The sequence below is a fragment of the Carettochelys insculpta genome, chromosome 12 (assembly GCF_033958435.1).
Source record: "Carettochelys insculpta isolate YL-2023 chromosome 12, ASM3395843v1, whole genome shotgun sequence".
In the NCBI taxonomy this organism is placed as follows: domain Eukaryota; kingdom Metazoa; phylum Chordata; order Testudines; family Carettochelyidae; genus Carettochelys; species Carettochelys insculpta.
In genome coordinates this window covers 13,912,797-13,929,436 of record NC_134148.1, presented here as the reverse complement: position 1 = coordinate 13,929,436, position 16,640 = coordinate 13,912,797, and the positions used below count along the sequence as shown (strand labels likewise).

The 16,640-nt window shown below is 42.0% G+C and overlaps 1 protein-coding gene across 6 annotated transcripts in view; it reads right to left on the bottom strand.

Moving 5' to 3' along the window:
- Positions 1-2,734: 2,734 nt before the first annotated feature.
- Positions 2,735-16,640, bottom strand: part of OTUD7A (OTU deubiquitinase 7A) — a 298,239-nt gene continuing 284,333 nt past the window's right edge. For all 6 annotated transcript variants that reach the window (XM_075006997.1, XM_075006994.1, XM_075006993.1 and 3 more), the window contains 3 exons: positions 9,176-9,290; positions 8,828-8,912; positions 2,735-5,012 (listed from right to left, as the gene is read on the bottom strand). In XM_075006997.1, the coding sequence (XP_074863098.1) occupies positions 3,582-5,012; positions 8,828-8,912; positions 9,176-9,290 (1,631 nt within the window). In that variant the 3' untranslated portion in view covers positions 2,735-3,581. The remainder of the gene's footprint in view (positions 5,013-8,827; positions 8,913-9,175; positions 9,291-16,640) is intronic.

The following is a 16,640-nucleotide window of genomic DNA, read 5'->3' as shown; positions in this document are numbered from 1 at the left end:
AAAGCATTTGCTTGTTATTTCTGAAGATAGGAAAAAACGTCCTATTAAGGGTGGACTTTGCAATTTCTGTGCAAAGGGTGTGCACGCCATGATGCTTGTCAGATTGAGTCCTTATGTTACAAGCTTATCAGAGCAGGCACTGTCTTTGTGTGACTGGAGTGTAGAGTGCTAAGCACGGTGCCCAGTACTAAATAAATGCTAGCAGGGAATGGGAATTCAATGTCATTTGTGCCCAGGAGGAAGAAAAGAAACGTGAGGAGAATGCATAGCTTATTTTGAAATGGGCTATTTCAGCTTTTGGGGCTAAACAGCGCCAAATGTCAAAATCATGCACTCTTTCAAGGCGTCCCTTACTCCTCCGGCCACAAGGAGTACGGGGATGCTGAACTACTGTGCCTGTTACTTTGAAAAATATTTGGAAATAACGGCCGCATTTTCAAAGCAGTGGAGTAGCTATTTTGGAATACTCAGGTATCCCAAAATAGCTCTGCCATATTCATATAGCCCTATGGTGAAAGAGTTAACTAGTAGCAGCTACTTGCAAAAAAAGTTCATATAAGAGGGCAACACTGTACTGAGCTAATTTTGTAACGCCCAAAAAGTTATTACGGAAGTTGAAGAAAAGAGTCACTGCACAATAGAGCATATCACTATTATCATACAATAGAAAAGCAGTCCTGTAGCACTTTAAAGACTAACAAAATGATTTATTAGGGCGATAAGCTTTCTGTGGAAAAGTGGGTCTGTCCCACAAAAGCTCATCACTGACTAAATCATTTTGTTAGTCTTTAAAGTGCTACAGGACTGCTTTTTTGTTTTGAGAAGATACAGACTAATATGACTAACTTTCTGTGACTATCCCACAATAGATTTATTTTAAGCAATTGAAGAAATAAATTAGGAATAAATTACCTGCTAACGAAGTATGACACTGCATTGTGTAGATTGTGTATGATAACACAATTAAGCAGATCAATACCACTTTTCAAAATATTGTAGGCAAAAGTCAATCTATTAAGTCATTTGTACTGTAGTAATTACTTAGGCAAATATTGACTTTGCAAACCTCTTATTTTGAGGAGTTCTGCCTGTAAAATTTTACTGAATGAACTATTTTTTAAAACTTAAAACAAATAATTTATGTATTTGGAAGTGTGTGTGGTGACCATATATCTTCTTATTCAAAGACGATGCAGCTGAATTAAATAAATGGACAGGAGCAACTGGATGCTAAGTGCAATTTTCTCAAGCTTAACTTTATACAGGAGCACTTACAGGAATATCAAATGCTACTGCTAGTCTAATAATAATTTAAGATTTCTTTCCTTCATGAAATTTTGTCATCTGTTTCTCTCTCTCTCTCTCTCTCTGACAAATACTATGAAGTATGTTTGGTTTGTCGTAAGATGACCTGAAATCACAGATTTCTTTGGCAATGAGAACATACACTTAATCACCACAGCTAACCAAAAAAAGACTTTGTGTACCAGCACACAATATCAAGAACCGTGATTTTGAACTCTGGGCTTTTTAAGGGGGAGTCATGCAAAACAGGAAGTTTTAACGACTTACTTGGCTTGATAACATGTTCCCTTCATGAAAAATGGATACAAGTTCAATACAGGTCTGAATTCATGAAAGAACTTGTCAGGTATTGCCCATAAGTCTTCTTTTACAAATTCATTTTTTCAGCTGCTGATTCATTAAACAATTTAATAAAAATGTCTACAGGGGTCTGATTCAGCAAAGCATTTACATATGTGTTTAATGCTAAGAGTGTGTCAAAGTCCCATTGATTTCAAGGGGGCTTTGGCTCATGTTTAAATGCTTTCCTAAAAATGAATGAACTTAAATGTGTACTTTCCTGCTTCACTGAATCAGGGCCAAAGGGACTAACTGAGATCACACTGATGCTAAGTAGGAACAACTGTACTCAAATTAACAGTTACATGTGAGCCTGAATGTGTGTGGTGAGAACTGGACCCTAAGCCTCTTGTGGGCTAGGAAAAATGATGTTCAATACTTGAATCAAATTGGACTCCTGAGAAAGGCAGAGAAATCACCAGTTAGCAAAGAGAGCCTTGCAGGCCAATGCTTTTCTGTATACCTGCAGAAAATGAGCAATTGTTCATAAATGTAGGTAGACAGAAAAATCAGCCCATGTTTATATGTGTATCAATGATAAATGAATCTGAGTTTGTTTTATTGCCATACTTACATTGGTTGGTGGCATGAAAACTGCAAATGATGTTCAGGAAAACTTGTTGGAATAAGAACCACAAATGTACTTGGATGGTGTTTGTAACCCCTTCTAGATGCTTTTCACAGCCATCCAGGAGAGCAAAATTGTTTTCCCCAAAAAGGAAAGAAAACCATCATAAATATCTGTGTAAATATTTGGCTATGAAGACTTGCATAAATCTGCATTTGCGGGAGTATCCATGCTGAAAGTGTTTGCACAGGTATCTTCGAAGCTATTTGTGGACATGGGTGTCATTCAGTCCAGAAGACGCAAAACAATAGTTGCAACTAATAGATTGCAAAAAGTGCTTGGAAGAAAGTATTTTCACAATAACCACTCACCCAATAATTTTAGCAATGAACAAATTAATAAATAAAAGAGGTCAGATTATGGATAGGGGAATTAAATTTGTACAATATATTATTTGTGCTCAACAGTTCATCCAGCCTTTGACTGTGGCAAAAATTTCCAGCTGATGAGCAAGTTCTGAAAACCTAAGTAATCTTTTAGGTAGTTTTTATACATTGTTCCACATGTTCATATCCATAAAAATGCAGCTGAAATTCATGTGATTAAGATTATTTGCTGGGATTTGTGTGTGATGCAAAATCTTGCATGTAATAGGACCACAATAACAACAACGTCTGTCCAGGAATTCACAATAAATTAACAAATGGAATAATTCATAGTGCTATCAATCTGGGGGAAAAAATATCCACAAGCACCTGTGCTTATGAGGAGATAGAGTCCTCATGAATCCAGATCTTCATTCATTTATTTTTTGGAGACTGCATTTCACGTTAAAATGAATATAAACGTTTACAGTATGCTGTGTCACAATGTTAAAAAGGTACAGTATGCAAAACGGTGACCCTTCTAAAAAAAGAGTTATGAAAAATTTACTTTCTACGAAGAAAAATTCACCCCTATCATGGCTATAGAATTTCAAATGTAAATGAGGCATATACTGTCCTATTACAATACCACATTTCCAGTATTATGACTTTTTTTCCCTGTCATTCTACTACCTGAGTGATGTCAGTGTAAATTCAGGCACCATTAGTACATTTTTGACCAAACATATACACAGCACTGACAAAGGAGTAAACAACCTTTCAGCTTACCAGTATACGTAAAAAAGACACTGACAAAATGGAAAATAATAAATTCTTTATGATAAATTAATTCTCTTATTTCTGCATTGCCCCAGAAAAGCAAGCTGGACATTATGTACCCATTATTCCCTTTTTAGAATTCCCTTTTCCATAATCCATTGTTATTTACTTTGTAAGTAAGAAAATGGTTAAACTAAGTAGTCAGGGAAGGATCCTCACAATCCTCAATGCCGGTGTCCCTTACTTTCTCTCTCCCTACGCTTCAGCTCCTCTTTGTAGCAGTATGAGCAGTAATTTTCAGTCTCAGGACGACCATAAAAGGAACAGTTCTCCTTCTTGCAACGGTTTTGCTGGATGGAATATATTGGGCAAACAGTGCTTCTGCCTCGATTTTTATCATTGTTCAACCAGGTCTGAGGACCTTCTTCATCAGCGTATTCTAAGCAGTCTCTAATATCCCCGGTATTAAACCCATTTGTAAATGTCTGTGACTTGTGTTCGGAAGGCATGGCATAGGTCAGTGATTCCACAGTGTTCACTGTACGGATACCTGCTATCCGGGCTGGGCTATAGCTCTGGGAGGACAGTGATCGATTCTGTTGGGGATAAGTGGCACATGTTTTTAAGGTGCCCACCACTGGCTTATAGCTATCGTCTTGGAGGCTCGATGGCTTGGAGTTGACATCATGCAAATGAATAACGCTTTGCCTTTGAACAGGTGGAGTATGGCTATAATGGGCAGATATTGGAATGGGTCCACTTTTCTTAGCACCGTTACTAGGCGAAGAAAATGACCCTGGAGTGGGACTAGTGCGATCTTTAAACTTTAAAACCAGTTGAGTTGTATGGCTTTGAGGCAAGACTGGTGATGCCCTCTCCTGAGGAGATGAGTCCAGCTTTTCTTTTGAATATGCTTCTTGCTCCGGTTTCCTGCAGGATGACCCATTGAGAACAGCTTTTTTCTCAGCCTCCTTTCGCTTCTGTTCCTGCTCGGCATTGAAGCGCTCTTGGGCACTGGTCAGATAATAGCCGATCATCTCCTCGTGGAACTGATGCCTATGGCTAGTCAGGAGAAGGCCAGCAAAAATAAATTTGCGTTCTCCTTGCATGGCAGCTCGCAAAATGTTGAGACTCAGCTTCACATCAGTGCTGTATTTCCACGGATCAGATTGTTTGTCAGAGAGGGACTTTGTGTTCGTCTTTTCGGCAGGTGAAACACTTGCCTTGTCAGTCGGAGAGGGAGTTGTCTTTTCTGATGGAGACGTGCTCGCAGACTGGCCAGACTCCTCTTTGCTCCCTTTGCGAGACTTTGACTTCTTCTCTTTGACTTTTTCTGGAATGTCCCCATTTTTCCCATTCCCTGAATTTGCTCTGCTCATCTTCCCATGCACCAGCCCTCCCAGCCCACCCATATTTTTTTTCAGCTTAATGCCTAATGTTTTACTGAGACTTCCGAGTTTATTTGCAACTGAATCTGTCCTGTTTTTGTCTTTATCTTTCCTCTGTTTATCCTTTTCCTTTTCTTTCCCATTTTTGCCATTGCTGCCATTAGAATTACTACAGATGGACTCTCGGTCTGAATCCATTGAGTCAGCCAGAGACTGAACATCTTCCCCTGCTGAAGCGGTGGGTGATTCTGGCTGGGCCAAAGGGGCCTGTTAGGGGAAATTAGTTATGATTAGATAGAATAAAATCAGTTTTACACTAGGATAAAGTTTTATATCCCCCAACAAATGCTCTAACTTGTAGCTTTAAATCTACAGTGAGCTCTTTTCAAAGTTAATTTTCCATTAACTTCTACAGTCTACAGGGCCTACAATGAACAAAACACAAATTATATTACTTCAGGGATAAGTATATATTCAGCAACTATATATATATTTATATTTAAAAACACAATAATATACATTATAGCCAATCACAAAATGCAGAAGAGTTAACATTTATTTGGAAATCTGAGTTCCGGTTCATGCTTGAATGTGAAGTTACATAACAAGTTGCACAAAAATAGTTAGAAAAGGATCCCAAACGGGACACAGAAAATTCTGGCAGCTTTCAAACTTGCACATGTTCATTTTAATTTGCAAAATTCTACTCACGCACTTGTTGAGGGTAAGTGATAATTTTCTGGGTGAGAATATAAAGTTCTCTAGGAGGTGTAGGCTGCATATTAGGAAAAACTATTTCACTGGGAGGATGGTGAAGCACTGGCATATGTTACCTAGAGAGGTGGTAGACTCTCCATCTCTAGAGGTTTTAAGTCCCAGCTTGACAGAGTCCTGTCTTGGATGATTTAATTAGGGTTGGTCCTGCTCTGGGCAGGGGGCTGAACTCAAAGACCTCCTGAGGTCTCTTCCAGCACTAGGATTCTATGATTCTTCACCATCAGGGTAACGGACTCGCAATGACTTTTGTTCTGTGATAGCGAGGTTCCCACACCATGCAAAAATACAATAACTTTCTGGGAACTCCTGAAAGCCTGACAAAAACAGTGCTAGCAAATGCTATAAAAACAAAAGTTAAGTCACTTTCCTAGGTTCCTGAACTATGAATACATCTCCGTCCTAGCAGTCAACACCCCTACTATAGCAATCCTGAACTTCCCTAGAACAGAAGCTGAACATCATACTAAATTGCAAGACATGTTTGGCAGAGGGACCAGCATCCATTAAGGTCTAAGTTGAGATCAGAAGCTCATTTGTGACCACAGGGATAAAAATAACAGTCTCCAGATCAGAGACAAATAGACTCTAAAACTACTGCAACAATTGGTCTCTGTGGTGAAACCCTTACTAACACAGAGGGCTGCTCCTGGGAGATGATGAGTGCCCAAACCACTAGCTCTCTAGAATGTACAGCACCAGGCCTTTACATCTACCAAAGAGCAAATACAAGATGTTTAACCATAAACCTTCAGGGTTAAGCTCATCCCAGTATAAAAAGTCAATACTTGGACAACGTATTGTTGTATAAGGCCTCTGCTCAGCCCAGTAAAATGCAGCTGAAAATCCTGTAATTTTCTGTATGCTTTGTTTTGTAGTGGCTGCTACGTCTGCATTAAGCATTATACTAAGTTAGTAAGAAGCTACTGCAGATACCAGAAAAGAAATGTCTCTCTTTCCTTTGTGTTAGCGAGAAAAGTGTGCATGTGGGTGGGTGTGCAATGGAATCAGTGTCTGAAGCCAACCAGCTGTATGGATGACCAGCTGCCAGCAGCACCTTGATGGCCTGAGAATAACAGGAACTGAGCCCTGCAGAAGAATCTGCCCAAGAAAGAGGCCCCATCAAGAGAAAATCAAAGTCCAATTTGCTGTTAGCTGATGACTCATGGTCAGACAACATCCTGGGACAGTGGAACAGGACAAAGCATATGAAAAGATGGGTGCAAGCAGGAGTGTGCCTCTTGCCATCACCTCTCTACAGGTGATATCCCTGGGCCCTTCTGCTTCTTCCCACGATGGACAGTACTGACTGGTCCTGAGTACTATAGCTGGCAGGAGAGCAAGTTGACAAGGGGGTCATCCAATCAGCTCACTGCCACAGATTTATGATGGCAGCCAGACACAGGGGCCCTACTATGCCTTAGCTTCCCTTCACTTGCATGAGTTCATGTGTGTAAGTGTTTGAGCGCAGGAGGGTCTGAGTTTGTGTGGGTGTGTGCTTGAAAGGTAGTTCCCCTTTTTTCCTTTAATCAAATAGTGACATTTAATAAAATCCATATGAGTGTAACCTTCAAATTAAGGCTTAAAACATGCACATGCATCTTCTGGCCCCAGAGGTGCTGGAACAAACTTTATAATGGGAGGTGCTGAGAACCACTGAAGCAAACTGTAAATCCTGCAAATCGTGGAAAACCACGGGGTGTAACTGCACCACCTGTATGGCTGCCCCTTTGCATAAAGAGTAATTTCACCCTCATTTCATAGCAGAAAAGTTTCTGCTCTGCTGGAGAAGTACTGGGAGATAGGCCATTCTCCTCATCCAAAGGAAACCCAGCAATAATTAGTTTATTGGTGTCTAGTTGTGCAAAAGCACAAGTGAGACAGCAGTATGCACTCGTGGATTTGCTTACGCATTGTGATTCAGTAAAAACTGGTTCTCCCTCTCTGGGATAGTCAACTGAATCAAAAAGACACCCTTACAAACAGCACCAGGAGAAGCCGTGCTCTTTACTCATGTACTTTATATTGGTGATGAATACTGGATGCAAGAAAAAGGATACATTTATCTTCTTCTCCCACACCAAGGATGAAATCATGGCTCTACTGAAATCAAAATGAGTTCTGCCATTGACTTTAATGGGGCCAGGATTCCCTCTGGGCATTTTCCGCAGTTCAGTTAACAAAAAGGTTCACAGTGGCTTCATAAAACAATGTCCACCCCTCATTAGAGAAAAATGAAAAGTCAGTCAATGAGCCTGTCAGCAATCTAATCATAATAACAGAGATGGGGCTTGTCTGTGCAGACAGATTAATTCTGGGGGGACGAGGGGGAACCTGCTAGGTGACAGGTAACACCTCAATGGAACCAGAGAGGATTCACAAACAAATCAGGGAAATGAGGACCTGCAAATGAAAACAATGAGTAGAGAGTAAATTGGACTAACTGGAGCTGACAGAGGAAAGAAAATGCCTAAAAATCTCTTAATAGGAGTGGAGCTTTCAATGTGCTTAGGAGGGGCCACGTAAAACCAGTTTGTTCTCCTGCAGACTGGGCTGTTTTCCCTGACCCCTCAGTTCCTCTTTTCTGCCCCTCTCATGTGCTGGGTACTTCATTACCTTTGTCCTCACCCATCGACCTTTTGACACAGGACTAATTCCCATCTCCTTTAATACAATTTGCACAGGAATTGTGTGGGAGAGAGGCAGCAGAGGAGGTCTCTGCTATGCACCTCGTTAAATAACTTCCTCTCCCAGAGGTGTCAGGCTTCTGTGTCAGTTTGTGGCCCTGGCAGCCACTTTCTAATGGAAAAGCGGAGCTATGAGCTAGCCAATGTTCCAAATTTAGTTCTTATCAGAGAAACTGATTGAATATTGACTGCTAGATCACAAACTGCAGCTGAAAGGACAGCGGGACTTCTGGGAAACGTGGGAGCACATACAGACTAGGAAACCCGTAAAATTAAGGAACTTTTACAAAACCTTTAAAAAAATCTAAAGAAAATTATTTCCAAAAGAGTAGTTTCACTTTTCAAAGTGGAGTGTATATTGCAAAAAACACCCAAGCAGGTGTGTGTGCATGTGTGTCTCTGTGTGTGTTTTATTTATATATATTTTTAAAGAAAATAAGATGCCTAATGTACAAGCCTTATTCCAAAAGCAATGTGCTACACCAACTGTGCACCTTTACGAGCTATTGGTATAATCCTTCGGCAGCACACAGTATGTAGCCAAACCCTGTAATCTTCTCTATGAACACGCCCTATTGTGTCTTATTTCTCTTCTGTTGTTTAACCAGAGGGAAGGGTTACCCGTGTTTCAGATGGTATGCGTATCCAAGTTACATTCATGTAGCTGTGCAGGAGATTAAGCTTTGCCTCCAGGGACAGAATCAAGCTGAAGAAAAACAGAGGAAAGAAAACAGATGACTAATTAGTTAAAAATACATCCAAGGAGAATCAATGCTTAACTTCACCGCATGAGGGAATCTATGTTGTTTAGACTGACAGCAACACACGCCATGTTAGTAAGGTTGGGACCCAAGCACCCACCCTCCTCCTTTTCCCTAATGAAGCTCTCAGTTAATGAGTGTCATGGTACATAGATCATGCTTGATGGGTTCAAGACACCCTGCTATTAAGATTATAGGAAGTTCTTACTTGGCCAGCCGGGTGTTATCATTGTCGTCTTTCCCCCACTCCCAGTCTTTCCCAGGATCAACCGCAAAGTGCAAAGGCAGTAACTTGTGTTCAGAGTCAGTCAGAGGGATCACCGCTGAAGCAAAGAAGAAATCGGGAATGAAGAATGGGTTTAGCTGGGAGCTGCTACAGGAATGTGGCCAGCATCAGGCAGCCTGGCCAGGGCCAGCATCCAGCTGCATGGCCCCTGCTCCTGCAAATCCCTGCATTTGGGACTGCTCAGGTTCCAAAGGTGCCGGACCAGGGAGGTCCAATGTGTAGCTGAATTACACCCCCCCCGCATGTTAGCATCATGCAGATTGTAGTTTTTCACAACATGTAAACACACATTATATGTACAACTTACATAATACGCATGGGAGCAGTTGACACCTTTTCATTTTTCACCACAAAAGAAATAAAAGGTTGACCATTTGAACCTAAATCCTTCATAGACTATCAACTGTTGCTCAGGGCATCAACAAGGCTCCATTATGCCCACCTATCCTGAGCCACTTTTCGCATGTGCTCACTCAGTAGGTTCTTATGCATCTTAGTGTAAGGGCATTCAAAATTGCAACATGCAGCAAAGAATGATTCTGGAGATTTCTGGATCAGGTCTTGGCCAATTGGGAAACCAAAGAGCCTGAGGCAAACCCTGCATGCACACGGTTCAGCAGGCAAATCAAGGACTGGTCAAGTCCATTGAAAAAAATCACTACTAACGTGCCATGTTTCTCTTTCTTTTTGCTGTTCTTCTGGCTTGGTGTTTGCCTCAGGGATGAAGTTTCACAGCTCTGCTGTGTACTAAGCATGCTGAAGAGTCCACTACAATATGTTTTATGGGACTTAATTGAATAGGTTATGTGGAATCTTATAGAGGGTTGAATTAAAATTGGCAATTTTCTTAGGTTGCCCTTTAAAAAAGATTAATCTCTGTGCTTACACATTTTATGATGACATTTAATATACAGCTGTTGAAGTGGGGCTTGGAAAGGGACTCTGCTTTCTTACAATTTTGCAGCCCATTATTACTCTAGTGACAACCAATCAAGAAATTTAATTTTCCTTAACATTAGCCTAAATGACTTACTGTAAATATTCACCCAAGGGAAACCAAAGGGCAAAGAGAGGCTGAAAAGTCAGCCAGACATATGGCAATGAATAATTCAGAGATTATTACTTTTACCATAAACAACACTTAACTATTATTTTCTAGCAACACAGATACATACAATAACATCTGTAGAAGATGGAGCATTTCTGGATAATTTTTGTTGATCACAGGGCAGAATGAAGGATGAATAATCGGCACTTGTAGCAATATTCATGCTGAAATCAACTATTAATTAGGCTTGATTCAGACGTATTTAATAATGACTCCACTATGAAATGACCATGCTGCCTCATGTTTAATTTGATTTTCTACACAGAAGAATTGATGGTGGGTGGAATTGGTCAGGGGAAGAGGGAAGCAAGAATTCTGTGCAAATTCTGTGCTTAGATTGCCCTCTACAGACAACAGAGTACAATTTTTTATACTGTTATATATATATTTGCCCTAGCTGTGTATGAAATACAAAAGTTTGGACAATTAGCCTGTTTCATCAGCATATATTTTCCCACTAGGTTCAGGTATAGAAACAAGTATTGTTAGAACACACATTTTGAAGATGTGTTTAGTATATGATGTCACAATTCAAAGTTAATTGGAGGAGAGTTCTGCTCTAGAGCCACCAAGGCTGGGTCTACACATGCCCCTTCCTTTCAAAAGGGGTATGTTAATGAGTAGGTTCGAAAAATGTTAATGAGGCGCTGCAATGAATACGCAGCGCCTCATTAGCATAATGGCGGCCACGGCGATTTGAAAGTGCGTCTTTTCCAATCGCACGCTGCCCGTGGAGACGGGACCTTCCGAAAGGACCCCACCCCCAGTTTTCAAAAGCCCCTTCTTCCTATCTGTGATTGGAAGAAGGGCTTTCAAAAACTGGGGGGTCCTTTCAGAAGGTCCCGTCTCCACGGGCAGCGTGCGATTCGAAAAGCCGCACTTTCAAATCGCCACAGCCGCCATTATGCTAATAAGGTGCTGCATATTCATTGCAGTGCCTCATTAGCATCTTTCAAACCCGCTCATTAACATGCCCCTTTTGAAAGGAAGGGGCATGTGTACACACAGGGCAAGTGACTACGCTACAGGCATCAGTACTAAGGAGAAGTGGTTACTGGGCCTGATCCCAGTCTCATGTATGCTGATGTAGATCAGGAGTACCTCCACTGGCATTGTATCAGTGGAACATCAGCAATGGAGTTAGGACAAAATCAAGCCCCTTGTGTTTTGAGTGTTATTTACAATCTGAAAAAGGCAAGTGTGGTCAGAACTTTAAATTAAACATATGCAAGTTAAGAATCAACTAACTCTGATGAATTCAGGATTTATTATATGCCCCACAAATACTTTAAATCAGCATGTTGCAGAAAGCGAGCAAGGAAAGAGCCCAACTAAGCTAAGGATACACACACGCCCAGTTCTGATGGGGTACACCCTTGCTCCAGAACTACTGATCCACAGAAACCAGGTACTATGATTCATTCGGCGAGATGTCACAACATGTCTTGAAACCAAAAGCCCTTTCTTACTGCCATGTGTTTGATTCTTTGGATTGAGTTCATCCACAGAAAGTAAATGGACTTGATAAACAAGAAGATTTTTGTTTTTGCTGTTGTTGTTTTATTCCAGGAGAAAATGACAGATTACAATAAATAGTTTTCATATACAAGATTGTAAAAGTTACATAAATATGCAGAGCTTTTCAAGCTCCTTTCACCTGAATTTTTTTGCAGCTGTCCCTGTGCTGAGACTATACACCATAAATTGACCTTTGTAGGTGCTGTGACATTTCTTTGAGGGAATGTTAATCTCGTAGTGCACTATTTTATAGCTGATGTTTTGAATCTTTAAGCTTTCATTGTGCTGCCTGTTTCACAAGATATATTCTATTCAGTAAGTTTGATTTCCTGAAGGTGAAACCCCCTTCCTGTTAGGACATAAGGAACTATTAAGTTCAAGGGCTCCAAGGCTGTCTCTACTCGGCAAAGTTATCTTGAAATAAAAGCAGTTATTTTGAAATAACTGGCAGCATCCAAACAACGCACATGCTGTTTCAAAATAAAATCAAAATAGTGGATGCATTTTTCCGATTCTGGTAAACCTCATTCAGGGTGCATCTACACTAGCTGGCCACTTCAAAGTAGCTGGCACAACGTCAAAATAGTATGCATTGTGTCTACACGTGCCATGAGCTATTTTTGATGTTGAAATTGACGTTAGGCAGCGAGACGTCGAAATTGCTATTCCTATCCGAAGATGGGAATAGCGCCCTACTTTAACGTTCAACATCGAAGTAGGGCACGTGTAGACAATCCGCGCCCTGCTACGTCAAAATAGTGGGGTCCTCCATGGCGGCCATCAGCTGAGGGGTTGAGAGACACTCTGTCCAGCCCCTGCGGGGCTCTATGGTCAACGTGTGCAGCAGCCCTTAGCCCAGGGCTTCTGGCTGCTGCTGCTGCTGGGGGTCCATGCTGCATGCACAGGGTCTGCAACCGGTTGTCGGCTCTGTGGATCTTGTGCTGTGCAGGCCGAGTGTGTCTGGGAGGGACCCTTTAAGGGAGCGGCTTGGGGCTTTGCTGGCCCCTTATTTCGACAGGGAGTGCTTGTGTGTGTAAACGCTTCGCATTTCCTTCCGGGGCAGCTCCTTTCGATGTTCTCCGTCGCTACTTCGACATTAAACGTCAACAGCACCAGCCCTGGAGGACGTGTAGATGATACGCGTCGAAGTAACCTATTTCGATGTTCTTACATCTAAATAGGCTACTTCGACGTAGTGTGCTAGTGTAGACGTAGCCTCAGTGAGGAATAACACCTATTTTGAAATTGCTTTTTCGAAACAGGCACTATTAAGACACAAAATAGCGCTATTTTGAAATAAGCCATCATAGGCTCCAGTGGCACCATTTCAAAATAGCAATATGGACCTGAAAATGCATTTTGTGTGTGGATGTGTTATTTCAAAATATCTTATTTTGGAATAATGCTGCTGTGTAGAGGTAACCTAAAAGTGATGGCCTTCAGACTAATTTCTAGAGTGAACATGGTCCTTCCATTGTCTTTCTGCATAATTTGTGATTGTTTGCTGCCCCAGTATGGTCAAGGATTTTTTTTTAAAAAAGTATTCAGTTGAAATCATGCTATAATTTTGTCAACAAGCCCAGGTGCAGACTGCACAGATCAACAGTCATTGCAGCTACTTATGAATGACAGTGTTCTGTGTCCTCCCCTTAAAAGAGTTTCAAAGACCACTGTCAAAATAATATGCCCAAACAGATGCTCTCCAATGAACCTTTAGGACAGACATATTATAGTCAGAGGACTGTTTTCACACAATTTAAAATTATTATTTCAGTTGGATTACGAGGAGTGATTTTGCTGCTGGTTGATTGACAAAGCACTTCATTGTAGGGTGGGAGCTCTTGTAAACCTTATGAAATAGTCTCTGCCCCAGTTGGCAATTTTTTTTCCTGTATATACAAACAAAGATGAAAAACCTGAATAAGCAACCTATGAGGAGACAAAACTATCAGCAGTTTCTAGCCTCTTTCATCTTGTAGGACGCAGTTTACTGTTAATGGAGCTACCACAATGTGTTGATCGACGTGTTAACTCAAGGGCATGTCACAATGGGTTTCAGGGAAACCACTGCTATTAAGAATGTTGTAAAATCATAACCAGAAAAACAGGATTCCTCCTGGGGATTTGTGATTGACGTAGCACACCCTTTTATCGGTTCAGTAACTGACACATTTTGCAAACTTCGTAGTTGATCAGATTTAGATATTGAGTATATGAGGGCAAAGTGATTGAAGGTACTTGGCTTTCATCTATAAATATTAATGGAGTTCTACTTATAAGTCAAAGTCCCAAATTTGATCTGGTGAGACTATACAGTCCAAGTAAAATAAAAATCAGTCAAATTGATCTTCTCTCCAAAGCTCTCAAATTACATGATCAATGTTATTCATATATCGAGAAGAAATCTTCATTACTGCCTATAATACAAATAAAAAGCTCTGTTCTGAACATTGATGGGCACAAACCTCCCAATTCTCAATAGGACTGGGAACAAGTTTCGAATTTTACTTTGACAGCTATTTGTTACACTGCATATTTAGGGATAATACAGCTGGCTGGATCTGACCCTGGAAAGATTACTTCAAGCAGGAACTTCCTGTGCTGATATGGTGCATCATTGCGGCTATCACTCATCCCCTGCCAGTATCGGGACACTGCTTGTTCTTCTTCAACCTCCCGCACACTGTCAGGGAGCAAGGGAAAAGCCCAGAGCTTGCCTCACTTCCTCTTCTTCCCCCTCCTCTCTCAAGCTGGGAGAGAGAGGAATGAATGCAAGCTGTGTACTGTCCACTCACTCCCTGATAGTGAAGGGAAGGAGCAGAAAAGCAAGCATCTGCCCCATATGCACAGCTAGCTGTAGCACCCTTCCTTTGCCCTCCCAAAATGGTGCTTTTGAGTATGGCAAGGACAAAATGGATGTGAGTGGAGCATCTTTCTGTCCATTTAATTCTTGTATGTCCTAATCATATCTGAAGACCATTGGCAGCTGCATGTACTACACTATAGCTGTGTCTACACGTGCACACTACTTCGAAGTAGCGGCACTAACTTCGAAATAGCGCCCGTCGCGGCTACACGCGTCGGGCGCTATTTCGAAGTTAACTTCGACGTTAGGCGGCGAGACGTCGAAGTCGCTAACCTCATGAGGGGATCGGAATAGCGCCCTACTTTGACGTTCAACGTCAAAGTAGGGACCGTGTAGACGATCCGCGTCCCGCAACGTCGAAATTGCTGGGTCCTCCATGGCGGCCATCAGCTGGGGGGTTGAGAGATGCTCTCTCTCCAGCCCCTGCGGGGCTCTATGGTCACCGTGGGCAGCAGCCCTTAGCCCAGGGCTTCTGGCTGCTTCTGCGGCAGCTGGGGATCCATGCTGCAGGCACAGGGTCTGCAACCAGTTGTCAGCTCTGTGTATCTTGTGTTGTTTAGTGCAACTGTGTCTGGGAGGGGCCCTTTAAGGGAGCGGCTTGCTGTTGAGTCCTCCCTGTGACTCTGTCTGCAGCTGTGCCTGGCACCCTTATTTCGATGTGTGCTACTTTGGCGTGTAGACGTACCCTCGCAGCGCCTATTTCGATGTGGTGCCGCGCAACGTCGAAGTTGAACATCGACGTTGCCAGCCCTGGAGGACGTGTAGACGTTATTCATCGAAATAGCCTATTTCGATGTTGGCTTCACGTGTAGACGTAGCCTATACCTGAAGAGGATGTGTATTTATCAGAGTTCAGGCTGGAGCTGGAATGGAGTATCATTCTCCCCACGCCAGATTTTTGCGAGATGTTGCTTAGCTGAACCACACACTAATACGCAATGCAAAACCAGGACCCATGGAACACTAGTTTGTTTCACAGAATCATAGAATCCTAGGGCTGGAGGAGACCTCAGGAGGTGACTGAGCCCAGCCCCCCGTCCAAAGCAGGATCGACCCTAACTAAATCATCCCAGCCAGGACTTTGTCAAGCTGTGACCTAAAAGCTCTAGGGATGGAGCTTCTACAACTGCCCTGCGATTAGCCTGTTGATTGAGTTAAATTGAAGCAATTTAGAATCATAGAATACTAGGACTGGAAGGACCTCAAGAGGCCATCGAGTCCAGCCCCCTGCCCTAATGGCAGGACCAAGTACTGTCTAGACCATTCCTGATAGACATTCATCTAACCTGTTCTTAAATATCTCCAGTGATGGAGATTCCGCAACCTCCCTTATTAATTTATTCCACTGTTTGATCACGCTGACAATTAAGAACTTTTTCCTAATGTCGAACCTAAACCTCCCTTGCTGCAGTTTGTCCATTGCCTCTTGTTCTATCCTCAGAGGCCAAAAAGAACAAGTTTTCTCCCTCTTCCTTATGACACCCTTTTAGATACCTGAAAACCGCTATCATGTCGCCCCTCAATCTTCTCTTTTCCAAACTAAACAAGCCCAGTTCTTTCAGTCTTTCCTCATAGGTCACATTCTCTAGACCTTTAATCATTCTTGTCGCTCTTTTCTGGACCCTCTCTAATTTTGCCACATCTTTCTTGAACTGTGGTGCCCAGAACTGGACACAATACTCCAGCTGAGGCCTAACCAGCAGTGAGGAGAGCAGAAGAATGACTTCTCGTGTCTTGTTCACAACACACCTGCTAATGCATCCCAGAATCATATTTGCTTTTTTCGCAACAGCATCACACTGTTGACTCATATTTAGCTTGTGGTCCACTATAACCCCTAGATCCCTTTCTGCTATAGTCATTCCTAGACAGTCTCTCCCCATTCTGTATGTGTG